Source organism: Zonotrichia leucophrys, chromosome 23 (genome assembly GCF_028769735.1).
Source record: "Zonotrichia leucophrys gambelii isolate GWCS_2022_RI chromosome 23, RI_Zleu_2.0, whole genome shotgun sequence".
NCBI classification, from domain to species: domain Eukaryota; kingdom Metazoa; phylum Chordata; class Aves; order Passeriformes; family Passerellidae; genus Zonotrichia; species Zonotrichia leucophrys.
This window is the reverse complement of record NC_088192.1, coordinates 4,290,109-4,317,917: the sequence shown is the minus strand read 5'-3', so window position 1 is coordinate 4,317,917 and position 27,809 is coordinate 4,290,109. Positions and strand designations below refer to the sequence as shown.

Genomic DNA, 27,809 nt, shown 5'->3' with positions numbered 1-27,809 from the left:
GGGAACGCGCGCGCGGCCCCGAGCGCGGCCCCGCAGGGACCCCCGGGCATGGGCGAGCATGGGCGGGCCCGGCCGCCACCACCGCCGCCGGGACAGCGCCGCGGGGCGAGAACCGCCGGTCCCCTTTCCGCCGCCGCCCGCAGCGCTCCCGCGGAGCTGCCGTTCCCGCCGGAGCCGCCGCCTCGGGACGGGGCTCATCCCGCTGCCGGCCGCACGGGGAGCATCGCGGCGGGACCGGCCCGCTGCCCCCGCTGCAGCGCCTCCCGCCGGCCGAGCGCGGTGCTGGGCGGGCACCGGCCCCGGGCCGCCCCCGGCCCCGCCCCGGGCCGGGCTCCGCGCTCGCGGCTGAGGAGCAGCGCGGAGCTGAGCCGGGTCTGCCCAGTGCCGAGGCACCGAGAGCGGCAGCGCGGCCCCGCCACGCCGAGCAGGTGGGTCGGGCCGGGCCGGGTCGGGTCAGATCAGATCAGATCAGATCAGATCGGGAAGCGCTGCCCGCTGTGGCCCCGCTGCCCCGGGCGGGACGGGACGGGCGGTGGCAGGGGTGCCCCGGGGGGCTCAAGGGAAGGCACCGTGTCCCCGGTGCCCTCTGGGCTTCGGGCATCCCCTGCCGGGATCACGGTGGCGGGACAGGGACGTGGCTTGCCGGAGAGCTCGGTCCGGCAGCACGATGCACACCGCTTTCCACCGCTTTCCACAAGGAGAAAACCGCAGCCTTGGGCCGTGCCCCTTTGCCAGAAGTTGAGAGTTTGAGCAGTGTTTTATGAAGAGAGTGCTGAGACTTTATCCGACCAATAGACCCGCGAGTAAACCATAACCAAATGCTCAAACGTAGCACAGGAAAATTTTCAGCACATCTGGAGTGATTTCTGTTTTTGCAGAGAATCCCAGGGTAGCTATGGGAGAGGATTCTAAGCCTTGCTTTGTGTGTGTGTGCTAGACAAAGACTCGGAAGTCACAGTTTGGATCTCACATTAAAAAACAGCTCAGGATCTTTGCAATTTTCTTTTTCCTCAACACAGTTATGTTTCAGATTTGTTCCCTTACAGGTAACTTTTTACTGTTTTCTTTATCCGTTTCCAGCTCTGTACTTGTGGTTACCTTAACCACTGACACTTTAATGAGAACTCATGGGGATGTTGGATAAACTTTTCCAGTTCGCCTGGGTGAAGCATGGTGGGAGGAATTTCTCTCCACAGGCTTGCAGCACAAACGGATGGGATGTGTAATAGTTATGTATCTTCCTGGGGCAGGATTTGATACTGTGGTCTCTTTACTTAAATCTGAACTTGCTGTTTTCATTGTTTCCCAGTTTTGAAAATTATAAAGGAATCTTTCCAAAGTAGAAAACCTATTCCTAGGAGCAGAGGAAAGGGCGAAGCTCTGGTGTCTGTACAGACTTCTAGGGAGGAGTGTAGGGACATTCCTTTTACTTTTCTAACTCCTTTACCAAGCATTAGAAATCTGTGGCTCTCCTAGCTGCCCAGATGTTGGAACTGCCTTTTTTCCCTGATTTCCTTTGTCAATATGTGGTTTAACTTCATGATAGGCAAAGAGGAAAGAGGAAGTCTGATATTTCTTCTATCTTATTTTTGTGCCACCCTTTTTCCTAACATGGAGACTGTATTGTTCCCTTGCTCTTCTTGCTGACCACTTCCTTTGAGGCACAGAATTGTCAGCTGTAGTTTTATTCTTACCCAGCTCGGTCTGTAATTTTGCACACTTTTTTAAATGGTGGCATACCCCAGGAGACAAGAATATAGGTGATATGGTTAGTTGTGGGCACTAATTATAGCAGCTGCTCTACAGCACAAGGTGTGTTTTGGAGTGTGAACTCCATAAACCCGTGCACAGGGAGTGGTGGGACACGCTGAAGGCAGGGCAGTGCTTGGAAACAGCCAGAATTCCCTAGCAGGAAGCCCTGTGAACTGTTCCATGATCTCAGATTCTGTCTGGGATTTTTTGAGACGCCTCTTGGGGTAAAATCTGTGCTTTTCCCCTGCCTGCAGAACAGCATCTGAGAGGTGAGCAGGGTGCTGAGGGTCACCGTGGTTCCCCAGCCTTTGGGAGGACAGGAGGTGGCTGCTGTTCCTGCAGCACATTTCCCTCAGCTCAGCTCCTGCTTTGCACTGTGGTTTCTTCTGGAGCAGGTGCTGGAACAGCCCTGCTGTCCCAGAACACAGCTGGCAGTGGGATTGCTCACCTTTTCCAGGTCATCCTGTCCTGGGGAGGAAAGGCAGGAGTCTGTTTCCTGGCTGCTGTCATCATGGGTTTTTGTCTGTAGTGTACAGTCTTGTATGACTGTAGGCAATATTCACTGTTGTCAGTTGATTTCTGAGGGGTATGAGTTTAGCCATGTTCTTTTCTGGCTTTGGACATAGCAGCTTCAAGACTGAGGTGAACCCTTAACTGATGGAGCCAGGAAAAACTTCCCTGCAGGCAGGTTCCCAAAATTCCCAGTGCACCAACTTTGGAAGTGCTGTGTTCTGCTCCCAGCCAGGACTTGCTTGCTCTATTGCTTGCCTGATGAGGTAAGGTGCTTTCTGCTGTGTTCCTAATTGCAGCTGAGTTTCTGCTGTTACACGGTTGGCTGCTGTTTGAAATGCCAGCAGAAAGGTGGAAAAAATTGATTACTCTCAATACCCAAAGTGTTTCCAACACCCTCTCCCTTAAAAAGGACTTTTATGGTAATTGCAGCACTGATGCACAAGATTTTCATGGTGGTGCATCCTCATTGATATCTGCAGGATTTTTGCTGCCTGTAGCTTATGTGAGGCTGTGCTTGATGAGCCACAGTTGCTGCAGCAGCCTCAGGAGAGAAACAGGAGTTAAACTTTGTTGCTCTGCTTCACCTTTTGTGTGATAAAGAAGTTACCCAGAGAACTGGGGTCTGGCTGCTCTGAATAAAAACTAAACCTCTTAACAGGACAAACAGCTCCATAATTCCTTTTAATTGCTCAAGTAAGGAATCATTTTTCCTCTGCTGTTCAGTATCCCTGGTTGAGATGTGCTGTTCATGCCCAGGTGCTCTGGCAGGAAGGTGCTGCCAATGATGTTTGCAGCTCTGCTCAGAGTGCAAGTGGCTCATTCCTTAGGGGACTTTGCTTCTGCTGAAATAGGTGCAATTTCTATGGCAAAACTGGAAAAATTCAGGGAGAACTTCATCAAAAACAATTTAAGCATTTTACTCAGGTGGGGTTTTTTTTCAAAAGGAGGGAATAGCTGTAACCATAAATACCAGCTGTATCCAGGAAAGGGAGAAGACCAGTTGTTAAAAGCTTTATCAGTAGTATTTAATCTTCAAATTACTACTAGCAGGAGCTTCAGGGTCACTTTTAAAGTGAGTTTGTGGCAGAAGGGCCAAGCTGCACAGGCTGTTTGGTTTTTTGGCTGCTCTCTGTGAAGCTGCTGCCGTGGGCACTGTCCTGCAGCCACTCACCAGCGAGGAGGGGACATTTCCCACCAAGGCTGGGCTGTGTTTACTGGGCTCTGTCTGCTCTGAGGTGGGAAAAGGAAAATACTTCATTCTGTGGAGATGTAGTCGCTGAGAAAAGTCCTTGGTCTTTGTTTTTTCTCTTCCTTCCGTTTTGCTCTGGTTTTGCCAGGTGTAAAACACAATTGTCAGCGGTTTACACTGAAGGGGAATGTCAGTTTTCCTGTTGAAGAAAATATCAAGGGTCTGATTGTGAAAGGAAAGGGGAAATTGAAGAATGCCACATGGCTTCCACTTTCCTGTATTTCACCCCGGCACAACTGGCCACTTTGTCTGCAGATACTTGCTAAATGGAGAAAGATTTTAACAAATGATTCTGCCCTTACTCACAGGGACCCACCAAGAGAATCAGAAGGATATGTTCAGTAGGGCTAAATTAACAATTAAGAATTATTCAGTAATGTCTTAACATAGGATCCAAAGAGCAATGGAATAAAAGTCCTGAAATTTACGTTCTTGTTCTTAGTGTAGTCTCACTTTGATTTGATTTGGCCTGTGGTGATCTGATTGTTAATATTAATATATTTCATTTTTATTTCCCTCTGTATATGTTACTGTAGATCATCCCCCACTTGCAAACTGCAGAGTTCTTTTATGTGAAGTATAAAATATATATATATTATGTGAAGTATAAAATATACATATATATTTTGAACTTCCCAAATACAAAAAAAAAATATATATATTAATTCTGAACCCTTCTGTTTGGTGTCATGGCTGGAGCAACAGTTTGTTGATGTTTATGGCCAATCTGCCCAGTGCCAGTTCTGCTCAGGAATATAAATTATCTTCCAGCACCAACTTGGTGCTGATGCCAAGGACATGATCTTGACTGCTTCCTAACTTAGCTTTGAACATCTGAGCTGTGAGGAATGAGGAATGTGCTGCATCCAACCTGGAGCTCTTGGCGGCCCCCAGTGTCATGAATCCAGTGATAGAGAAGCCAGCGCAGGTGACTGGACAGCTGGAGCTGTTTTCTCTGCACAGGAGGGGCAGAGAGAACTCTGAATAGCTCAAGGAAATGCTTGGTGTTGTTTGAACAGTCAGAGATCTGCTTCCCTAGTGCTTCCTCCAGCACATGTTACACTTGACCCTGCCAGCACTCCACGCCAATAGGAGTCAAGTCTTTGTCCCCAGTGGTAGATTAAACTGCTTGGCCATTGTTGCAGGTCCAAGATTTTCCTCTCTCACCCTGTTTAAATGACTGCTTGGATGTGAAGCCAAAGTAAATATGAGCTAATAAAAACGAGAGATAACACATTCAGAATAGTTGTTACGGACTAACTGTAGCACAAAGAGGCACAAGTTTTGCTGGCAGCTTTTCTGCTTAAGTCTTGAAGCTCAATTACCTGAAAAAGAGTTGGTATGGATCAAGTACAACTTCATTCTATTGCAAAAGGGGAACTGTATCTGTGTTCATGTATATCTTCAGAATGAGAAATGTATCTGTTAGGCTGCTGAGGCTCTGTTAGGCTGTTGAGTGCTGCCTTGCAAGGTATCACCAGCCCCAGGTGAGCCCTGCCTCACCTGAAAGCTGGAAGTGCTGTGGCAGGCCATGCAGCTTCAGAATACCCTTCTGTATTTCCCCACAGTCACTTTCCTTGTTGGCAATAAATGCATTTTTAATTGACTTTTTCAGTTCCTCAGCACAGAGCCTGTGAGGGCCACTGCTGTACGGTAACACTGAGATCTGTAGTGTGCTAGGGGTTGGAAGGAATGGAGATATTTACATGGATATTTACTTTTGGAAGTGCCCCAGCTTGCAGTAAAGGGAAGAATGAGATTGGGGGAGTATCACAGTGAGTGACAGGGATGGGATTGCCTCTGTATTCCTGTGTGCTGTTGGACACCCGAGTTACAGCTGGTGCTGCAGTGAGGAGCTGCAGAGGCCTGTAATTGTTTGGGATTGAGGCTGCTTTAAGTGCCTGTGTGTTACCTGCACACACACTCACTGTGTGTCTGGAGAGGGCTGACCTACTGGAGTCCTTCTGCTGTGGCTTTCTTTGCTTTTCCCTTCCTGAGACCTTTGGCTCTGGATCCAGTGTGGTCCTGCACCCTTCTGCAGTGGAATGGTCTGTGATGCCCAAAAAGTCTCAGAGAACTGAGGGCTGAGTGTGTGATATGGCATTAAAGGATTAATGGCTACTGAGCAATAATTACCATAAATTATGCAGGCTAAGCCCAGATCTAGGAACAGTTTTACCTCTTTAATTCCAAGCCAGTCGTGGCTCATGCTGACAGCACACCTGGAAATGAGGTAACTGAGTAATCTGCCCACATTGTTCAGATCTGCTGGGGCTTGGGCACAGACTTAGCGTGTGTTTTCCCTGCTCCTGGGCAACCTTTGTTCTCCTGCAGCCAGGAAGTCTCCCTGATGGGATAAGACAGGGAGCTTCTGTTCCTTTCTTGAGCAGGACGCTGTTAATTCACCTGCGGTGCCACTTGCCTGTGAAATTCCCTTCCCAGATGCAAAGATCTCACTGTTATTGCAGTATGAGATGGAAACACTTCCAGTGCTGCCTGAACATGTTATTTAGGTCAGTTGCAGGGAAGATGGCAACGTGAATCAGAGCAGTTGGAAGAGAAAGAAAGTCATTAGAGAGCACCTTGATATCCCCTGCCAATGTGGGGATTTTCTGTGCTGACGCAGAAGCCAGGCTGGAACAGGAGCACACATTTCATTGTCTTGTGCTCTTGGTGTGGTGCTGTGGCTGGGGAGCTGGACTGGCAATGAACAGACCTTGCCTTTGCCACTCTCTATCAGCACCTAGATCTTGGTGGGTGCATGAACTAATCTCTGAGAGAGAGAGAACAAAGTCTCCTCCTTATCGCTGTGGAAAACGAGATATATCAGGATCATTGTCCTGAGTGCATCCATCGTGGGTGAATGAGCCTCCAGAAGGTGGTTTTACAGAGGTATGATCATCATCTTGTAATCATTGACAGCTCAGGGGATGTTCCCATCCCAGTAATGGGCATGTGGTGCCCAGTGCACTACAGCAGCTCCCAGGGAATTCAGCAGGATTCATTCACCAAGGCCTGAGTGTGCTGGGCCAGCCTAGGGATGGTGGGAAACCCCTGAAAATATCCCACTGGGCAGGGCTCTGCCAGGCACTGCGTTTCCCTTCCCAGAGGAAATAGCCTGAATTTACCCAGTGCTCCGTAGAGACCTGTAGGCTAAAACAAATTATTTTTACACAGTAGGAAACATTGAGACCAACCTTAACTGATGAAGTAATTTGCCAGCTTTTAGCCTCAAGGTCCCTAGTCCCTCAGGGCTTTCCAGCGTAGGTTTCCCAGAAAGATTCTCTTGGATATGTGCTTTTGGCTCATTACTAGCTGTTTTATTTTTCCAAGAGCCAGCTCTCGTTAGCTTCGTTCTCACAGCATTGTTTTCTTTCTAGAAGAAGCTTTTGCTGGCTCTCCTAAACTATTGCATGGGAATTGCTTACTAGCTTACATTTTTTTTTGTTTGTTTTGACCCAAAGCTGTGCTTTGCTCCCCTCTGTAACACTGCCAGCATAATTTCCAGTCTCTTTTAAGCATATGTTTTGCAATAATATCTAAAGTCTTGGCTCCAAGTAAGTGCTTTACAGAGAGATTAGTATCTTCTAACGAAGGAATTGAGAAGCAAATAGTGAGAACAAAAGCAATATCTTGAGAGCCTGTAAGACTACCCTGACCTTTCCCAAAGGCCTCAGCCTGGCCCTCAGTGTTGAGCAGATGGCAGAAATCAGGGTGGACTTTGATTTGTGGAGGCCTCTGCCTCGCTGCTGTGTTTGCGGGAAATGTGCTCAGCACATTGTGGCCATCTGGGCTTGACTGTACTATTCTGATAATCCCCAGGGAGCCTTCTCCAGCAAAGCTCATCCTTGATGGAAGTCCTCTCTGGCTGACCTTGTGGAAGACTAGTATTAGCAGTGTGGGGTTTTGACATTTGACAGCAGCATTCCTCATAGGAAGAAAATGGGAGATGCTTTGCCCTGACCAGGAAGGTGGCACTCACCAGGTATCCGTGTGGGCACGCAGCTGGAATTACACTAGAAAGTGAGGAGATTAGTGTTAGCATTTTCTAAACTTCAGGAGGAAGTGTTACAGGAATGCAAAGGCCATCAGAAAACCAACTGGAAAATTGCCTTGCTTTAGATGGGAGAACCAGATGGGGGGGTTGAACCAGGAGGTGAGAGTCTCAAAATTGCTCAAAAGGGAGCTCAGTGACTGGCCATTCACAGGGAGACAGGAGTCAGATGAGGGGGTCCTGACAGGAGCTGGAATCTTCATCTGGATCTAAGTGAAGGTCTGCTTTTCAGAAGAACTGAGCTGGCTTTGTCTGAAATCAAAAGAATGATTGGGTGCTCAGCATCCCTGGAACTGAGAGGTCAAAATATAGACTGCCAAATTCAAGAAATGAGGAAAGAACAAAACCAAACCCTCTCCCAGGCTGTGTCCTGAGGCTGTAACTGCTGTGCCTCAGACATTTGGCATTTCAGGTGTGGGGGGGGTGTGGCAGCTTGAGTGGCCAGTCCCAAGGGCTGTGCTGTGGGATGTCTGCCCTGCCCTTTGCACTGTACATCTGGCACTGTGTGCCTGATTTTGCTCCTAAATCACACATTTCTGCTCATCACCCACCCACACCATGGGCTGTTGGACCTGTGGCACCCATTCTGCTCCCTCCTGCCTGTCCCTGGCCACCCATAGTGACAATCCTCAACCCTTTCCTGACCTTCTGACTCTTCAGCTGTGGAGCATGTAGAGCTTGCTCCAGGCTGCTCGTGGCTCAAACTCCCAGGAGAGTTTGTGATGGTGCCACAGAGGCTCCTCTGCACGTCTGTCCCGTGGCAGTTTGTCCCTGTGTTGTAAAGGGACTCTCCTGCCTCTGGCTCTGCTGGCCAGCCCTCGTCAGCCACACTCTTGAGAAATCTTAGTGGAGATGTCGACCTGGCAGATGGAAGCTGTTACCTCATTCCACAAAAATGCTTTGTTATTGAGAAAATGGAAACTGTCTGAGGTTTGGGAGCTGAATAGAGTCATTGGTGTCTGTTTTAACCGCAGTTTAGTGGTGACTGCTCAAAAGTTCCCCTCTCTGAGCATTCCCTTTTCCTACACCCATAATCTTCAAGCCATTGGAGGGCTGTGATGACTTAACTCATTAGCTGAGCAAAAAAATGTTGAATGCTGCTGCATGCTCTGCAGAAACTTCACTAAAACCTCAACATCTTCCAGCAAAACAAAAATGATGAGCCAAGAAATAACCCTTTGCAAGCTGTTGGCCAGAGAAGTGATCCCTATGGATTCTAAGCCAAATTTAACCCTTTTTATATAGTTTCAGCTGGGTGTCTTGTTTACTTGACTTTGAAAAGCTGTATGAAGATTATTCAGGAATTTCTTGGAGAGAAAAAACATCCTTGGAGACTTAGGTTTGTAATTGTTAAACACAGTATCTGAACCCCAGTCCTGAAGAGAAATTTCTTTTCATCAATTTTTAAAAGCAGATTTCAGCATTGTAGATTTGAGAGAGGAAAAACTAAAAATAAGGATTGAAGTGTTTGCAAGCTAGTTTTTGTATTGCTGTGAATAATGACTTGGCTTAGTCCAAAGAGCATTAACCTAAACACAGGCCTTGTTTTACTTAACAGATATTTGTGAAACTGGCATCTGATATGGAAGGTTCTCTTTTTGAGAACCTTCCATAAGCATTAATCACCAGCACCCTGAAAGAACCTAGAGCAACAGCTTTTTGGAAATAAAATGAACTCTTTATTTATGTATTTTTTAAACTAATTAATCTTGGCAGGCCAAATGAATGTCTTCCAGCTGCTACAGATGGTTTTCACATGACTAAATATTTTGGTGTGTAGAAAAACCTAAAATAGTGGAACCACAAGATATTAAGTATTTAATTATTACCCTGGAATGTAAATATGACCTTGATATTTTACATTTGTTTGCCCAAATTTCAAGTGTTCTCTTAGAAATCCATCAAACAATGCAGTTCTGACCTTGTTATCTGTGAATCAGAGTGACTACTCAGCATCTTCTCCAAATTTATTTAAATATCAGAATGGGTTTTAGAAACAGGAATTTGCTTAACTTGTAAAATAATCCCAGCTGCTTGAGGCAGAACCCAGAATCAAGGTTTGAAATGTAATGGACTAGTTCTGTTCTAGATCCCTACTTTCAGGTTTAGCCACAAAAATCCTTTCTAGGCTCAGCTCTGCCTCTTAAAGTCTTAAGGAAGTTTTTTAATATAAAATACAAATTGTAAAAACAATTAGCAGTTGGTTTTTTAGCCTGTATCTTACCCATTTAGAATGTATGTGTTGTTCCTGTAGCTGTAAAGCAACCTTATTTCTGGAATGATCCAAGCCCACAAGATTTCCTTCATTTCTGTTGTGGTTCAGGGCATTTCTGCGTGGCTGCAATTCATACACAACCTGCATGTGCACTCAGGCTTCTTGTGAAAAATGTCTTCTTGTAGTTCTCCTAATGAAACAAAAGAAAGGGAATAATGTAAAATGTGTATCTGAAAGGCCTAACCTTCAGTCAGCATGGTTGAAGACAAAAATTCCTCTCTGAGGTCCACACCTGATGTCACTGTTTCTGGATATTGCTCAGGATGGGAAGACAACAAAAAAATAATAACATGGGTCCTAATGTGTCCCTGAGTGCAAGGACTGCATTTGGCAGCATCATGAGCCCCAGTACCACCCTAAACTCCTGATTTCTGACCTCACCTTGGAATTCCACTACCCTCATTTAAGGAAAACGTGGATTTTTCCTTTCCTAAGAACAAACCCATTTGGAACTGGTGCATAACTTCCTGGTGCTGCCCTGTCCCAGCTCTGCCTGCCAGCTCCTGCTCACTGTTAAATCCCAAGTTTAAATAGCAGGAGCAGCCAGCAGAGGCACGGTGTTGGTTGGGGAATGACTCTGGATTAGCTGTGCTCTGTAATGGCACAGCACTGTGTTACAGGGTTGGAAAGCACCTTAAAGACCACGTCCCTCTCTTCCTTCTCCTCCTCCCTTTTCTCCTGCTCCTCACAGGGTTGTGCAATCTGTAGGTGCAGGTCTGTACCCCACGTTGGTGGCTGTCACAGTTTCCACTGACAGGGGTATGTGCTGCATCTCCAGAGGAGAAGAAAGATGGAACTTGGATCTTGGTTCCATTTTTAGGTCTACAGGCCATGCCTAGTGCCAGAACTCTCTGAGGTGCAAATCCCAGGAGGGAGATAGCATTACTCCCTGACCTGTGGGTATTACAAGGGTAAATAATGTTTTTGCTGCTGACAGCTGTTAGGGAATTGAGGAAGCCACAGTCCAGTGAGAGGTGTGGGATGGCAGCTCTGGAAATTGAGGACTTTTTGCATTAATGAACTTACACTGGATCACCACATAGCTGGTGTCACTGAATTAGAGAATCAGGGAGCTAAACTGCTAACCAGGTAAATCTTTAGTTTGTGTCCTTAAATTTGGATTATTTATTCTCATCTTCCTCTTTCCTTGGCACATTTTCAAAAAGAAAAGGCAGCATCTAAATCCAAAGGCATTTCAGTGGCTCTCTTTAACTCAGAAATTGCTGAGTGCCTAACTCAGAACCTTCTGGAATACACAGACTAGTAGCAGAACTCACCAAGAGTCATTAAAAGCAAAAAGTGCACAGCGTGTTTTGCATCTATCTCGGCCAAGAAAAGTTTTATTTCTGCTATTTCACAACGCTATGCAAACACCATATAACTCACAGAAAGATTAAATCTGGCCCAATGTGCATGTGCAGAAGTGTTGGATGTGTTGCTTTTGGAGAGCCCAGAGCTGAGTGTGGGAAATCAAAACTGCATGTCAGGTTGGTGAAGGTGCACAGATTGTGTTGTGCTTCATGCCATGTGAAACAGCAATAACTCCAGGATGATGAAATAATGCTGTCAGGTCCTTGATAGCTTGCAGTTTTAATTTTAGAAGATGTAGAGCAGAACTTTGAATAAAAATGGAAGAGGGCAATGCAGAGACCTTGAATAATGAGTAGATCAGGATGTTTGAGCCACAGTGACCCTTTCAAGTGACAATCCAGTTCTGCTGCTCACCTTGTTAGCACCTGACTTGGTAAATCAGGCTGATAATGATGTTAATGAGTTTTTCACTTTATGTTAGGAGTTTTGCTTCTTCTCTTTTGTGTTTTTTTCTGTCATCATGACGATGAGCAATAGAAAGTCTTTGGAAGTGAAACACATCTACACAAAACTGGAATCATGTCTCTTGTGAAAATTTAGAGTAACTTATTGCAAGTGTCCAATTTCTAGTCACAAGTAATGACATTTAAACCCCTGTAGGAAACACAATCCGTGTGCTGATGTCACCCTTGGTTTATGATATGAGTGCTTTTGTTGCTGGACAGGCACTTGAGTGTCTGCTAGTGAAGTGATGATTTACTCCTGAGAGTGTGTGCCTGGTGGCACCTGCTGTACCTGGCTGAGGTGAGGTAGAGGAGCACCCTGGCACAGCTGGGTTCCTGCAGCTCCATCGCTGTCAGCAATGCAAGGTAACACAATTGGGCTGAGCTTTTATTTCCAGGGGTTGCCAGTTTGGGACAAACGGCTTGTAAATGGAGCACTTTTGTTCTGAGCAGCTCCAGAACAGAGGGAGGGTGCTGGCTTTGCAGTGAAGCCCCTGATCCTCAGGTTGCTTGAGCATGTGAACAGTTTTGGGAACTTTTTCCCAATAGTCAGAGTGCGCATCAGCATCAAGGAGTGTGGAGCACCTTCCCTGCAGCAAAGAAATGGGCATTGCTTCCCATCTGCTGCTTTGAGGGCTGAGACAGCAGCTCTTCTTGGTCTTCAGCTGAAAGTTGTCAAAAGAGAAGCCTCTGTTAGAGAAAATTCTGCTCTTTCTGATCCTTTTTAACCTGTGGGAGATGTGCTTCATGTAGGATTCCTTGTAAATCTCAGATGGGAATCAGAGAATGAGGTTCTGTAAAGGAGCCACGGACCTGGATCAGGGACTCTTGATGTTACTTTTCTGTTCATGTGGGATTTTTTCTCTGTAAAGGAGCAGCTTTTCCTCTCTTTCTGAGTTTTTAGGCACAGTCAGTGCACATGGTTACTGAGCTGCCTGCCAGCAGCTCCAGTTCTGACATGGACATGTCCAGTGGGCAGGGGCATGGGCTTGGAAACTCCGTGTGTAGCTGCGTGTTATAAAGGCATTCCTACATTTTGTGGGCATTTGTGTCCCTTAAAATAGTCTTTTCCACATAGACTTTTGGATGTGGCACAGTTTTCCCTTTCATGGGTGCCACCAAAGACTATTTCTGCCCAGAAACAGTAGCGCGCATGTTGCATCTTGCAAATTTCCTTTTAGTGCTTGCAAGGAGTTACTTTGTAGAGATGTTATGCAAAATACGTGACACTTGCAACTGTTAGCTTCTATTATTTAAATTTTTGCAGTACTTAAGAGTAATTTTGAAGGTGTCAGTGAGAATGGTTTGAAGATAACAAGCTCTATATAATGGAAGTAAATGACACGTGCTGGCCAGATCACCTGGCAGAGAAGTCTTCAGTCACAGAAGGGAACTTGTTTCACTTTTACCCTGGCGGGGCAGTGGCTGGAAGGTGTTCTCATCCTCTCTCAGCCATCCCATCTGTCCCCTTTGTGTCCCCTTTGTGTCCCCTTTGTGTCCCCTTCGCTCGGCTGTGCTGCCCTTGAGCGCTGCCCTGTTTCTGAGGGCAGCAGCTGGCACACGCAGCATCTCCCTGGCAACAAATGATCCTCGGTTTTGTTTCGGACAACCATCAAGCCAAGCCGTTCCCGGGGTGGTAACATGAGACAATTTGTCTTTTGCCAGCACTCAGATTTAGAAGCTGCTCGCATGCTTGGTGCTGCAGGGCTGGCATTGCCTTGGCTCGCAAGGGACACCAGCAGCTGTAAAAAGCGCTTTATAGGGAGAGTGTCCCCGTTCCTTGGGCCAGGAGCCAGCACAGGTGGGGAGGCCCTCGGGGATCTGGGGCAGAGAGAGTGCACAAATGTCACTGCTGTGTTTCCTGTCACCTTTCTCTTCCCTCTGCTGATTTTAGAGACCCCCAAAAAGCACAAAACTGCCATGGCTCAGCTGCACGTCCCCTCTCTCCATCAGTCTGCTTATATGCAAGAAACCAACTGCAAATGATTCTTTGGGAAGCAAATAATCAAATCGGAACAGGGAGAATTTTGACCAAATTTGGTGAAAAAATTCACTTTGCCCTTTAAGTAATAGGCGTGCATTAAATAAAGCATGTCTGGGATATGTGTCTTTTCCTGCTACTGGAAGTCAAAGTTGCTTTGTTTATTGAAAAAGAAACATGAAGCTGAGCAGAGCCTTGATCAGCAAAAGAGCTTTCAGGCTTGCTGGGAGACAGGGAATAGGGACTGGGTTCAAATTGTACAGGTTGGTTTTCAGGACATGAGCTAAAACACCATCATAGGGCTGTGTCCTATGCTTGGGGCAGTCCCTTGATTGCCTTTTTGGGTAAAACAGAGGTGTAACCTCATAAGGATCTTTTATTAAGGACTGCAAAAAGCTTTGTAAATACTGACTTGAATTATGTATCAACTCAGAAATGAGAATGGCTTCATTCTCAATTTAAAAAGCAGCTGTCTCTAAGGGAAGGCAAAGTGCAAACTACAGTGTAAGGATTCAGTTGTGAGAGAACTTCAGGGAAATAGAGCGGAATTACATTATTCTGCAGTAATATCTACATTGAGATGCACAGGCCCCAAGAACTAGCAACTAGAGCAGTCAGATTATTTTTTGTGCATATAGGCTGTGATGTCTGTTTGAGTTGCAAGATTCTTGTGTGCTGAGCTGATCCAAGATGAAGGTACATTGGCCTCAGTGTGCAGTTAGTCATTTCCTGTCACGCTTGCATGTTTGAATTCTGTTGTACTGCATATGACCTTTATTTTGTGGGGCAAAGAGATCTTGAAAACAGGATTGCCAGGAATCCTCAGATTGTTAAGTTGGATAAGCAATGAGGAATTGATATGGCTGTGGGTTACAGGGGTATAAAGTAATTCAAAATTAAACTTTCAGTGCTAGATTGTAGCATGCTCACAACGTGCTTATTGAGAGGACTTGCACACCTGTCCCTTGCTCCTTTTTGAGAACTGACAGGAGCAGCCCTTTCCCTGGCCTGCAGCTCCTGCTCCTCCGATCACACCAAAGCTCCTGTGATCAGTCACATTCCCTGAAGCTTGGCTTCAGCATCTTTCTTCCTCTTATGGCCACTGTGACCATGTGTGCAGCTGCTGCCCTCAGCCAACCCCTGCCTCAGTGGTGGCTGTGCCTGTGCCAGTGTCCCCTGCTTGTCACTGGCACGTGGCACCACAGGTACCTGTCACGAGGAGCCTCTCTTTTCTCTGCAGCCTCCTCAGAGACAAGCCAGACCCTCTCCTGGCATGGTTTTAAGCCATGGGTTTCTTAACTGCCTGACAGAGCTGGCCAGAAGTTTCTGGAGTGTTCCTATCTTGCTCCTCTGCTCTCAGACTCCTTCCATCTGTTAATGGTCTGTTGGAGTGTTATGGGTCCAAAGTGCCCAAATGACTTCAATTCCTGACTTCCTGTTGAGTGCACAGAATTTGCTTACTTTGTGCTCATTTTGAATAAGATTAACAGTTGATCTCTTGAGCAAACATTCCAATTTAATGTCAGCAGAATGACATAGGCTGCCTGCTCTGCGTGTTCCCAAATAGTTTTACTGCTGTTAGCTACACCTCTGAACGACCAAGATTTTGTTCAGAACCTAAAATACTTAGTTAACCCCTACAGATGTTTAGTAATAAATTTTTAACTCTGAAATAATTTCCTTTTTTTTTTGTAGGCAGAGTTCTTATTTTTGTGGTTGCATAGTAGGGACTCTTCAGCCTTTTTTCTCAGATCCTGGTAGAATTAATTTTTCTTAAAGAAAGTGCAGAGCAAGGGCTGAATTAGGGCTGAATTGTTTCCTGTGCCTCTGCCTGTGCTGCTGGAACCTCAGGACCCAGCACAGCAGTGGTGGCAGCTTTCCCTGCTCACCTTGGACCAGGTGTGATGTCCCTGTCACAGTTTCCTGCAGACACCCCCGGGCCTGCTGGGGGCTGGAGGCAGGTGTGATTTTCTTACTGATTGTATTCTGTTTAAGAGTACAATCAGACATTTATGGGATAGGTGTGGTTTTGGCACTGTCCTTTATCTACATGCAGAGCTGCCAGGAGCAGTCTGTGATATGGCTTTGTTCTTTGGATGGGGCAACTCAAAGATCCCTCCTGAACAATGGGAAACCCTTATTTTGTCATTCCAACACTGAATTAAAGTCATGCAACCGTTTAGGTCTTGTGGTTTGTCAGATTCTGCTCTTTCAGTTTTAACGGATTCTGCTGCCTTTTCCTCACAGAGTTGTGGGCATTTTCAGGAAGCTCCTTACCTTGCTGACAGCAAGTTATTTTATTTGAAATGCAAGGTGTTTCTTTAGAGTGCTGCCAGCCGTTTTACTCAATCTGTTGCACAGCCTGGAGCAGCCCATGGCAGCTCTGGGCAGGAGGGTGTCCTGCCCATGCCTGGGCAAAGGCTGAGGCACAGCTTGCTCAGCACAGCTCCGTGTGTGCACATGGTGGTGGAGTGTCACAGACATCTTCTATGAAAAATCCTTTCTTTAAGATTTTTTCTTCTGAGAAGCCTCAAAAACAACATGTAAACATTGATTATCTGCTGCTGTGGAATGCAACAGGGGGATCTGTGATTGGTCTCATAGAGTTGTTTCTAATTAATGGCCAATCACATTGGCCTGTCCAAGCCACAAGCCTTTGTTATTCATTCCTTCTTTTTCTATTCTTAGCCAGCCTTCTGATGAAATCCTTTCTTCTATTCTTTTAGTATAGTTTTAATATAATATATATAATAAAATAATAAATCAGCCTTCTGAAACATGGAGTCAGATCCTCGTCTCTCCCCTTATCCTAAAACCCTCATGAACACGGTCACAGTGGGGGAAGGATGTGGCCATACACCCAGCTGATCTGCTTATCTGCTGCCTCTGAGGCTGCCTGTAAGAACCAAACTTTCCCTGTGTGTTGGAGAAATGAGCTGCAGCATCCTCTGGCTGTGCTGGTGATGGGGAAGCTGCTGTGTGATGCCTGTGCCTGTCCTGATGGTCCCTGCAAAAAATCTCCTCCTTGCCATGCTGGAGCCTTTCCTACTGAGATTTCAGAGCTGTTCTGGGGAAGGCTGAGGCTGGAAGGCAGCTTGGAGGGCAGAGCTGAGGGCAGGAAGTGACTCACTGGTGCTGCAAGCAGGAGGGTGAAGCTGTGATGCAACTCTGCTCCCAAGGGTGCCCATGCAGGCTGGGGCACCCTGGCACCTCTCCCCTGACAGCCCTGGGGATGCTGCAGCTCTGCAGCAGCGCTGGTGGCTTTGGGAGCAGTGGCAGGGCACAGCTAGGCATGAGAAGTGTGGAGAAACCCCCACAGCACCCCTATCCCCAGGAACCTGGGCTGGGCTGGGGCCAGGGTGCACAGTGACCCTGTGCAGATGGCCAGAAGTGGTGTCAGGAAACGTGGAATGAAAGCACTCCCAGCATAACAGAGGGGCTGGAGCTGCTCCTCAGAGCCAGCAGCTGGTTTGCCTTTTAGGGTCGGCAGCAAGCAGAAACAATTTCATGCAGATTCCAGGACCCATAATGGTTCTGGAAAGCTAGCAGGAACAAAAAGTGTTCTTCTCCTCTGCTGACCTTGGAGTGCTTTGGGGACTGTCTTTCAAAGCCATGTCCCTGCAGGGTTTCATCCTTACATGGGGAACTCTTGCCTGTCCCAGTGAGGTGGTGCTTTCTCTCTGTGTGTCTGTTTAGGTGTGAGCTGCAATTGCTTATATTTGTGCTCAGACAGCGAGGAGGTGAGAATAGGCAGGGACCTGACAGACAGTCAAAAGCAGGTCTTTTCCTGTGTCCTGGAAAGATGAGGTGTTTCCCTAGGAATAGCCCCGTGGATTACTCTGGAGTGACTCTGTGGAGCAGCTGGTTGTGAGCTGACAACAAACAACAAACTGGTGTGAAGTTACATGGGGTACAGGTTCACCACACACACAAGACTCCACACTAAGGAGTTCATTGTAGGAGGAACTGTCTCAAAAAGAGTTAAACTCTTCAGTGATTGTGTGGATCAGGCCTACTCTGTCTGTATTGCCTCCTTTGCATAACAAATCCCTGGTTTATTGGTGCTAAAATTAATGCAGTGATCTCCTGGGGCTGTTGCTAAGCCGTGGCCTGGGACAATGACACCAGGGTGGTGTTGGGTGCATGTTACTCTCTAATTAGAAAGTGGACTTTGCTGTGCTTCCTTGACAAATTGCTGACCTTTTCCATACATGAGGCTATTCTGAGCTCTGCACCAGACTGATCAGATTTGCATCGTGGAGCACTTTGAATGTTGTTTGTGAGTGAAGCTCTTGTTCCTAAAGCTGTTTGTTCACGGGCACAGGAGAAAATCTGAACTTCCTTTGCTCCATGAGCACAAGTACATCTTTCAGGGAACTGCAGGGAAAGAGGAGGCAGCTGGCAGGCATATATCTGTGTTTATTTTTGCCCTCCAACAGCCATTGAGACAGCTGAGCAATACCCCACATCCAGCTCCACCACCCTGCACAAGGTTCCTGCTTCAGCAAGCCTTGTCCCCCCAGACTGGAGCCATCTGGCACTGCACAAACACCCCATTTACAGCTGCAATCCCATCATTATAGGGCAACACCTTGGTTAGCATTGGAGGGCGTTCCTGCCATCAGCCCAGCACACTCCACACACAGCTGATGTTTCCAGGGTGGTGCAGAGGACGAGCACAGGCTCACTGGCACCAGAGCATTGCCTGTGTTGGACCTTCTGTGTCTGAGCCTTGATTAAATAGGGTTTTAATGCATTTTAAAACTCTCTGTCCTTCATAAGGAAGGCAATTCCCAGGTTCATCATTACAATCACAGTAAGAATTGTGGGCTTTTCTACTATTTCTTTTACTCCATTTCTTTTGTCCCACTTTCCTCTTCCTATCTCACAGCACCACATCTCAGGGACGGAGATGCTGCGTTTGCTTTGGTGCTGCCCAGCTTCAACATCCCTGCCCAGCTCTGCATCTGAGAGCAGAACAAAGGGAGCAAACAGCTTATCTAACACAAATAACCCTGAGCAAACTTCCTGGGCCTGTTCTTGTTCTGTGGACAAGGCAGCACAAAGTCTGTTCCTGTGTGCAGCCTTGGCCACGTGAGGCTCCTGGGCCTGGCTCTGCTGCACCCCCAGCCTGGGGAGCACTGGTATGAAGTTCCATGGGGTTACACTCAGCTCTCAGCCCCCAGTGTGCAGCAGGAACACAGATTTGGGGAAAAACTGCTCAAAGTGTCCCACTGCTTTAGGGTTTGCCTTGGTATGTCGTTCCTGGAGGGGTTTGGTTTTCACTTCCTCTTCTGACTGCATCAGGGTCAGGGTGGTGGTGCTCAGGAGGATTATTCCTCATCACAGATAAATCCCAGCGTTCTTCATTCAGGTTGTTTTTTTCTTCCTTTGTGTTTTCTGATGTCCTCTGAGCTTGTATTACTGGACCACAGAGCTGAAGTGCAGCCCATTGAGAAACATGGAAGTTCCCTGCTCTGGCTGTGCCTTAGCCCCTAATGAGCAGGAGTGCTCATCACAGCTCCAATTAGTACAGACACACCTTGGAAAGTTCCCTCCACCGGGGCTGGGACAGGGGAGGAGGAGAATTGGAAATTTCATTTCATTCTTTGCCAGAGAGAAAGGTCCCAGGTAGCAAAGGCAAGTGGGTGGCACAGAGGGCAGCAGGGGGTGAGGAGCAGCCAGGAGCTGTGTGGGGGTCAGGGCAGCTGCTGCCCAGTCAGGGGGGCACCTTGGGGGGGCACCTTGCACCAAACCCCCACGTGCCTGCCTTGTGCCCAGTAACAGACTGGGCACTGCCCTGTGCCAGTAACAGACTGGGCACTGCCCTGTGCCCAGTAACAGACTGGGCATTGCCTTGTGCCAGTAACAGAGTGGGCACTGCCCTGTGCCCAGTAACAGACTGGGCATTGCCTTGTGCCAGCAACAGAGTGGGCATTGCCTTGTGCCCAGTAACAGAGTGGGCATTGCCCTGTGCCCAGTAACACACTGGGCATTGCCTTGTGCCCAGTAACAGAGTGGGCATTGCCCTGTGCCCAGTAACAGACTGGGCATTGCCTTGTGCCCAGTAACAGACTGGGCACTGCCCTGTGCCCAGTAACAGAGTGGGCACTGCCCAGTTCTGCGGGCACAGGGCTGCTGGCTGGAGCTTTGGGGGATGGATATCTGCTGGAGCTCTGGCCCCATCCCGTGCTGCTGGCAGGGACAGGCTGTGGAGCTGCTGCCACAGGCACAGCCACACACACTGGGCTGCCAGGCTGGAGGGCACAGAGCGGGCATGGCCTGGGTGGCAGCTGGTGAGAGTGTCTGAAAAGGAACTTTGTTCCTCCTCAGTTGGTCACGTAGCCATGTGGGAGCAGTGGATTTATTCTCCATCAGTCCTATCGGCACATACCAGGCTTGACAACAGCTGGGAGCTGTGCGGCTTGGCCAAGAATAGCCCTGGGGAGCTCTGGGCTGTGAGTCAGAGCTGTCTGGATCAGCTCCTGCCCCGAGGCTGCCTCCCAACCTACAGCTGGCTGTGGGGAGGGGGTGCAGGCCTGGGAGGGAGCTCCCTGACCATTAAATGCTTAACTGCAGATTGAGCTGTAATTGCTCCTTGTGAAGTGAGTGGGTTTGTGAAGAACTCTGCAGTGGAGGTGCTCTGCAGCTGACAGCTCCCTTGTAATTCAATGGGCTTGTCCACACTTGACAGCAACCCGGGTTAAAGAAGGGTGTGATTTTGCAAGTGGAAAACTCCATGTTTAGGAATAACCAGGCTGAATCAAGCAGGAGGAAGATACTCTTGTTCTGGGGTTAATGCTCCAAAGAAAGCAAAGTAGTTCCACAAACCTGTTGTCTGTGGGGGAGATAAGCAGCAAGGAGAGATGTCAGATCTCCTTCATGCCAAGCCCCAACAGGTGCTTGTGGAACACCCATCTGCCCCTGTAGCTTCTCCCTGGAGAGTGTTTATAGTTGGAGCAACACATGCAGAACAGTTTGCTGGGACAAGGCTCCACAGCCAAGGCACAGAGCAGAATGCCCAATTCCTGCTTCCCTATGGAGCTGCTGCTTTTAACCTCTGGAGAAGTTCCAGGGTTGGAGCTGCCAGCAGCCCCTCAGGCAGAGCTTCCAGCCATGGTGAGGAATCTGCTACAGACCATGCAGGGCTGAGCGTGGGTCTCTCTGAAGGGCAGCTGGGCACACAGATCTCCCTTAGGGTGCCTGGCTCTCACACATCACAGCGGACACACACCCACGTGGCATGTGCATGGTTTTGGTGCCAAACCAAAACTTTTCATGCAGGAAATTTCTCCCTTTTTGTTTTACACTTCACTTCCCAGGATGGTAGCAAAGCTTAGCTGCATGCTGACATGTCCAGGTTTTCTGAGTGGTGCCAAAGTTCTCCAGCTGTGAAGTGGAGAATCAGCCTGAAGGCCCTGATGTGTGCAGGCTCTCAGGGAAGTGCCTGCAGCCCCAGAGCAGGAGCACAGCGTGGAAAGTTCCTTTCACCAGAGCTGGGAGGGGGAGGAGGAGAATTGGAAATTTCATTTAATTCTTTGCCACAGAGAAAGGTCCCAGGTAGCTTCAGGGAACAAAGGCAAGTGGGGTGGCAGAGAGGGCAGCAGTGGGTGAGAGGCAGCATGGGTCTGTCCCCTGTGCTGCCAGCAGCTCTTGGCTCAGTGCAGGGACTCTGGAGCTGGCAGGGTTGCACAGGGACATCTCAGACAGCCTAAGCTGATGCTGACCCACACCTCCCTGATCTCAGCAGGTGAAGGAGGGCCTCAGACCGGCACCATGACTGAGTGCTTCGACTGTGACAACTGCAAGGAGTCCCTGTATGGGCGCAAGTACATCCAGATGGACAATGGCCCCTACTGCATCCCCTGCTACGACGCGCACTTCGCCAACACCTGCGACGAGTGCAAGGAGCTGATCGGCCACGACTGCAGGGTGAGTAGAGGCCCTGCAGACCAGCAGGGTGAGCAGAGGCCCAGCAGGCCAGCTCCCCAGCCCTTTGCTCCCTGCTCATGCTGGCTGTGCTCCCAGGAGCTGTACTACGAGGATCGCCATTACCACGAGCACTGCTTCCGTTGCTTCCGCTGCGACCGCTCCCTGGCCGATGAGCCCTTCACCTGCCAGGGCAAGGAGCTGCTGTGCAATGACTGCTACTGCAGCGAGTTCTCCTCCAAATGTATCGCCTGTGAGAAGACTGTCATGCCAGGTAGGAGCATTGCAGTCTGTTCCTGGTCCCACGGTGTCAGTTGGGGCTGCAGGTCCAGCATGAGAGCAGCATGGAAGAGAGTTGGGTCTCTGTTTTCCTGCCCTTCTGTCCTTTGTTTGTCCAGCAAGACTGCTGGGCAAGCTGTGATCACCACAGCAGCCCCATCTATCTGTTCCCCTTTTTCATGGGGAAGTGAATGAGGGAGGAGATAACAAAGGGTTTCCTGGGCATTTTCTGCTGTGTGCTAACAAGAAGAGACAGAATGACTGAAGATGTGTGAGTGTCTCTGGAGAAGGCCTGAGGCAAAGGTGTGTGTCCTTACTTGGCTATTTTGGCACCATCTTCAGATGTAGGTTACGTCAGGCCTCTCTGCCATGGCCTTTGTGCCAGTGCTGGGGACATGTTCCTGCAGCCCTCCCCTTGTGGCTGTGCTGTGGGCCTGAAGCCCCTCTCCAGCTCCATGTTCTGAACTGCCATGGGGAGGGGAACATAGAGCTGGGCGTGCAGGAGCACAGCTCATCCTGCCCAGCTCCCTGTCCCTGTGTGTGTGTGTGCTGCTCCCTTGTGTCACTGCAGGGCTCTCTTTGCAGGCTCCCGGAAGCTGGAGTACAATGGACAGACCTGGCACGAGCATTGCTTCATATGCAGCAGCTGCCAGCAGCCCATCGGGTCCCGCTCCTTCATCCCAGACAAGAACGATTATTACTGTGTCCCCTGCTACGAGAGCAAGTTCGCTCCTCGCTGCACTCGCTGCAAAAAGGTACCTGAGGGGACAGGGAGCTCCCTGCTCCTGCCTGAGCCCTGTCACAGGAGGGTTCAGGTGCCAGCACCCCAGCTGGGCTGTTTCCCTTTGCCTGTGTGCCAGCAGCACGTGCTCTCTTCCTGCAGACCCTCACCAAGGGAGGAGTGACCTACCGGGATGAGCCCTGGCACAAGGAGTGCTTTGTGTGCACGGGCTGCAAGACCCCCTTGGCTGGGCAGCAGTTCACCTCCCAGGATGACAACCCCTACTGCATCAAGTGCTTTGGGAACCTCTATGCCAAGAAGTGCAGTGCCTGCACAAAGCCCATCACAGGTGAGCAGAACAGCTCTCTGAGGAGCCCCGTGATGCCTGGGGTTACTTCTGTCCCTAGTGGGGAGCTGTGTCCTGTGGAAGGAATTCCTGCTACCCACAGCTAAAGGCTCCAAAGTGATTTCTCAAAGCATGATCTCAGGTCTTTAGCTTGTCTTTCTTTATAGTGATGACCATATCCTTTGAAAAGGACAGGGAAAACCTACAGCAGCACCTGGTGCAGGGGAGTCTGGACCTGCTGTACCTGCCTAAGGCAGGGGAAGTAAGGGATCCTCTTCTGCAGAACCCCCTAAGAGAGTCTGGCTTCCTTCCTGCCCTCCCCCATTTGACCTTCCCCCTTGCACCTCCCAGGTTCTTGCTGCTGGGAGGGCAGGAGAAGCTGTGAATCAGCTGGTGACTCAGAGGATGATTCTGGCTGAGGAAAGCTGTCAGGCACCCACTTCCCCCTGGTCCTTATCAGTTTGTGGCAGCCCTGGGGAGAAGAGGGTCGCAGCTCACCAGTCCAACAACTGCCAGCAGAGAAAGGAAACTCCTGTGGAGCCTCTGCAGGAGCCTGGCCTGGGCTGGTGGCAGGATGGCTCTTCCCAGGATTTGATTAAACCTCTGGAGAAGTTCCAGGGTTGGAGCTGCCAGCAGCCCCTCAGGCAGAGCTTCCAGCCACTGTGAGGAATCTGCTACAGACCATGCAGGGCTGAGTGTGGGTCTCTGAAGGGCAGCTGGGCACACAGATCTCCCTTAGGGTGCCTGGCTCTCACACATCACAGTGGACACACACCCACGTGGCATGTGCATGGTTTTGGTGCCAAACCAAAACTTTTCATGTTTGAAATGTTCTGTCTGACTTCATCCTGTCCCAGCTCCTCCTAGGGGAGAAAATCATGATTCTGGTCCAAATGTGTCAACCCTGCAAAGTCTGCTCTGAAGCAATTTTAGGGACAAGCACTAAAAAAAACCACCAGAGTGGAGATTCGCATTATTTGATCCTGGGCTGTGTTTTGTGTGCCACCACCAGTGCCACGTGTGAAGACCTGACCTGGAGATGATCAGTCTGCTCAGGAAGCTCATCCCAGTTTCCCCAGAGCCTCTGACCCTGCCCTCTGTCCCTCCCACAGGTTTTGGTGGTGGCAAATACGTCTCCTTCGAGGACCGTCACTGGCACCACAACTGCTTCAACTGTGCGCGCTGCAGCACCTCGCTGGTGGGGAAGGGCTTCATCCCCGACAACGACCAGATCCTGTGCCGTGACTGCAGTAACGACCTGTGAGCCCCTGAGGGCAGGCAGGGCGGGGCAGGGCCTTCCTCTGCTCTCCAGGGCCTTTGTGCCACGTCCCCAGCAGCACTGCGGGGGCAGAGCACGAGGCACAGGAGATGGGGGCTGACCCTGAGCTGTGGTGTGTTCAGGGGGCTCCTGTGCCCCCTCCCTGAAGGCTAGAGTATGCTGTGCTATGGCTCTGTGCAGTCAAAGGTAAATAAAGCTGATAAAGGAGCTTTGAGACCCCCCCCATTATTTACTCTTTTCTTTTTGCTTCCAGTCTAACCAGGCACGAGCCCAGGCCCCCAGCTGAGCAAAGGGCAGGAGTGGCTTTGGCACTGGGCTGCTGGATCTGCGTGCTGGCAGATGTATTCACCCCTTGGCACTGCCCTCTCTCCTTTCTCCGCGTGCTTCCCTCTCTCTAGGTGACACAAGGCAGTGGCCATTCAGCTTGGCCATGCAGGCTTTGCACAGCCTTCCCATATGCACAGCTGGCCCGGGCATGAGGGGCACTGTCTTCTGTTCTAGAGGTTTGGGCACACCAGGCTGGAGTGTGGCCAGGAGAAGAGCATACATCCTGTCAGATGGGATCCACCTGGAATTCTGTAGCACCTGACTCTTTGCAGGCCAGACCCTTTGCTCAGCACCTCCATGGCAGTGCTCTCTTAGCTGTGAATGAGGAGTTCCAGCCACCTGTAGGTACGGGGCATTCAGCCCACCCATACCTGCCCCACTGCCATCCACCTGTGCTGACCTCCATGGCTGGGGTGGCTGATCCTGGGAGTGCTGATGCTCAGGTGCATCTGGCAAGAGCCCTAGAGAAGGGCATGCTGAAGGCTGAGAGCACTCAGGGCTTTATTCCTTCTCCATCCCTCTCATGAGGATCCATCTATCAGAGCACCAGAGGTAGTTAATTCAGAGAAGGGAGAATTGCCCACAGACTGTGCCTGTGATTAGCAGCTGCTGGGAGGGTCTGCAGGAGCTCAGGGCTGCAGCACAGAGAGCAGCTGAGGGGCAGCAGGATGTCCACAACCTGCTCCTCCAGGGCTGCCTGTGTCCCCAGGGGTAGGCAGGGAGTGCTGGCTCCTTCCAGCCACGCTCATCCTTCCCTGGGTCCCAAACAAGAAGCAAAGCAAAGATGGCACCCGGGGTGAGGGGGGGATGATTTTGCATTGCCCAGTTGGCCCTAAATGCAAAACAGGGTGTCCTGAGCCATCCCAGACTCACATGAGGCCTTGAGCAATCCCTGCTCGATGGCTGAGCTGGCCCTGGGCTGAGGCCCCTCCCAGTGGATGCTCATGCCTGCCTTGTCTCTACATCTTTCTGCTTCTGTCTCGCTGGGACACTTTTGCCAACCCTGCTTTCCTGCTTAGTCAGCCACATGCTTTTCTGAAAACCTGTTCTTGTGGGTGTTTTCCCTTTTGTACTCATTTGTCATGAATATCCATCATTTTGTACACAACTACAGGATAAAGGGGCTAGCCCCCCACCCGGGCTTCACTTAGGAACAGAAAATGTTATGCATGTTGAAGTGTTATTACTCTGTGTTCAGATCCTTGTTGAATCCTTGTTCAGAAGCTTTGAAGACAGCAAATCAGTTTGTGTATTTGCTGTTATGAGAGGAGCTTGGAGCCATCTCTAGAAGGAATTGTCCTAAACCACAACATCCTCTGTATTTCCTACAGCTTTATACAATAAACAGTTTTCGTGACACTTTCTCTTCTGTGTCTTTTGATCAGCAGGCACAGGGCAGAGTGCTGAGTGTGTGCTGGGCTCTGCTCAGCCTTGCCTCACCCCTGATCCCATTCTGGGATGGGCACCTCCACAGTGCTCATGCCTGCCTTCCCAAAGCACCGCCAGCCCTGTGGTTGTGGCTGTGGCACTGCAACAGCATCTCCCTCCTCCTGCTGGGTGGCTCCTGGGGCTGGGGATGTCCATCTGTCCGTGCTTGTTGTCTGTCCAGGACAGGCCCCAGCAGGACATGAGGTGCTGCTCTGTGCTTGCAGGCTGGCTGTGAGATCATGGGGGTGGCTGTGGTACCAACCCAGCCCCGCTGTGCAGAGCTCTGTGCCCTGCAGTGTGCCCTGCCTGCTGACCCTGTAGTGAGCACAGCCTGCTGACCCAGTCCCACTGCAGAACTCCCTGCCCTGCTCTGTGCCCTGCCTGCCCTGCTCTGTGCCCTGCAGTGTGCCCTGCTCTGTGCAGAGCTCCCTGCCCTGCCCTGTGCCCTGCCTGCCCTGCTCTGTGCAGAGCTCCCTGCCCTGCTCTCTGCACTGCCCACACCGCATTCCAAGGGCACTCCCCGGGTAGATGTTGCTGCAGCCTCCAGCCAGGATATCCGTGGTCTCTCTTGGCAGCCTTCCCCGAGTGCTGCATGCTCTTTACTCATGTTTAACACTCAGGGAGCCATGTATTCCCTAACATATGAAACTATTTTCCACAGATCCTTTACATTTGCCAACAGCTGCCGTGACTCGCTCTGGGCTTCCCTGCTCCAGCCCTCCCAGCACAGAGCTGGGCTCCTTTGGGTGCTGCTGAGGTGGCAGGATGGGCACAGCCCATGGGGTGCCTCTGTAAGACCATGGCACTGCTGTGTGCACATTCCTGGCTCCTTCAGAGGCTCTGCTCTGCTGGTTGATGGAGCTCTAGCAGGATTTTTGTTGCTGCTGCTGCCCTGTGACCTGGGCTGGGCTCTGGTGCTGTGCTTTGGAGGGTGAGTGAGCAGCTCCAGCCCCGAGGTTCCCAGCTGAGCCTGTCCTCCAGCAGCAGCAGCAGCAGCACAAGTTGGGCTTTCTGCAGGGCTGTTTCCAGGGATTAACCACAGAAGGTTTTGTACAAGGGGCCCCCAGGCTCCTCTTTCAGCCAGCCTCCAGAGCCTCACGTTTTTAGCCAAAAAAGGAAATGACCCAGCTGCACGTAGCACTGGAACATCTGGATTTTATCCCTGTCATGAATGGGTCATGGCTGAACATGGCCCAGTGCCTGATTTACAGGAGGGGGAGGGTGATGTCATGCACAAACATCCCCCGAGACTGGAGTGTGGCTCTGAAACAGTCATGGAAATTTCATTAAGCACTAGGAGCAGTGTGAGGGGGGTCAGGCCAGGGCTGCTGTGCTGGTGAGGTGGGAGTGGGGCAGAAAGAGTCCCTGGCACTGACTAAATCTGCCCAAGCCATGCCCTCCTGCACCACTGTGGATCAGGGACAGCATTAACAGCAGAGCCAGGTTCAAGCCACTGCCTGGGGAGTCCTGTGAGGGCCAGGAGTTGGACTTTGATGATCCTCATGGGTCCCTTCCAGTTGAGGATATTCTGTGGCTCTCTGCATTTCTGCTCCCAGCCCCTGACACGCTGCACTGCTGCCCTGAAACAAAACAGCATCTCTTGGGACAACTTTCCCCCACCTCCTCCCACCAGGAGGGTGGGCATGCAAGGGCTGGTCTTGTCCCACCTCGATCCTCCTGATGCCAGCAGCCCAAAATAAGGAGGCCATGTGGCTGGATGGTCATTGCTGGATTTCAACTCCTTCTCTTTCCAGAGATGAAGTTTCATGCAAAGATAAATGGAAGAACACAAAGTTCAGAATCATATCTCTGTTTTTATTTTTAGGCAGGCATTCATGAAGAAAAGTTACATACTTTGAGGC

The 27,809-nt window shown here is 49.8% G+C and overlaps 1 protein-coding gene across 3 annotated transcripts; it reads left to right on the top strand.

Annotated features, from left to right (window-relative positions):
• Window positions 1-304: 304 nt before the first annotated feature.
• Window positions 305-25,878, top strand: FHL3 (four and a half LIM domains 3). Of its 3 annotated transcripts, none has more exons than XM_064731581.1 (6): window positions 305-428; window positions 21,389-21,570; window positions 21,667-21,841; window positions 22,432-22,601; window positions 22,730-22,916; window positions 24,026-25,878. In XM_064731581.1, exons 2-6 carry the CDS (start codon window positions 21,415-21,417, stop codon window positions 24,175-24,177), a joined length of 840 nt encoding a protein of 279 aa, XP_064587651.1. In that variant the 5' UTR covers window positions 305-428; window positions 21,389-21,414; the 3' UTR covers window positions 24,178-25,878. The 3 variants fall into 3 exon arrangements, with proteins under 3 accessions (XP_064587651.1, XP_064587650.1, XP_064587652.1); XM_064731580.1 differs by having other exon boundaries at window positions 21,386-21,570; XM_064731582.1 differs by lacking the exon at window positions 305-428 and adding an exon at window positions 1,836-2,021 and having other exon boundaries at window positions 21,386-21,570.
• The last annotated feature ends 1,931 nt before the right edge of the window (window positions 25,879-27,809 follow it).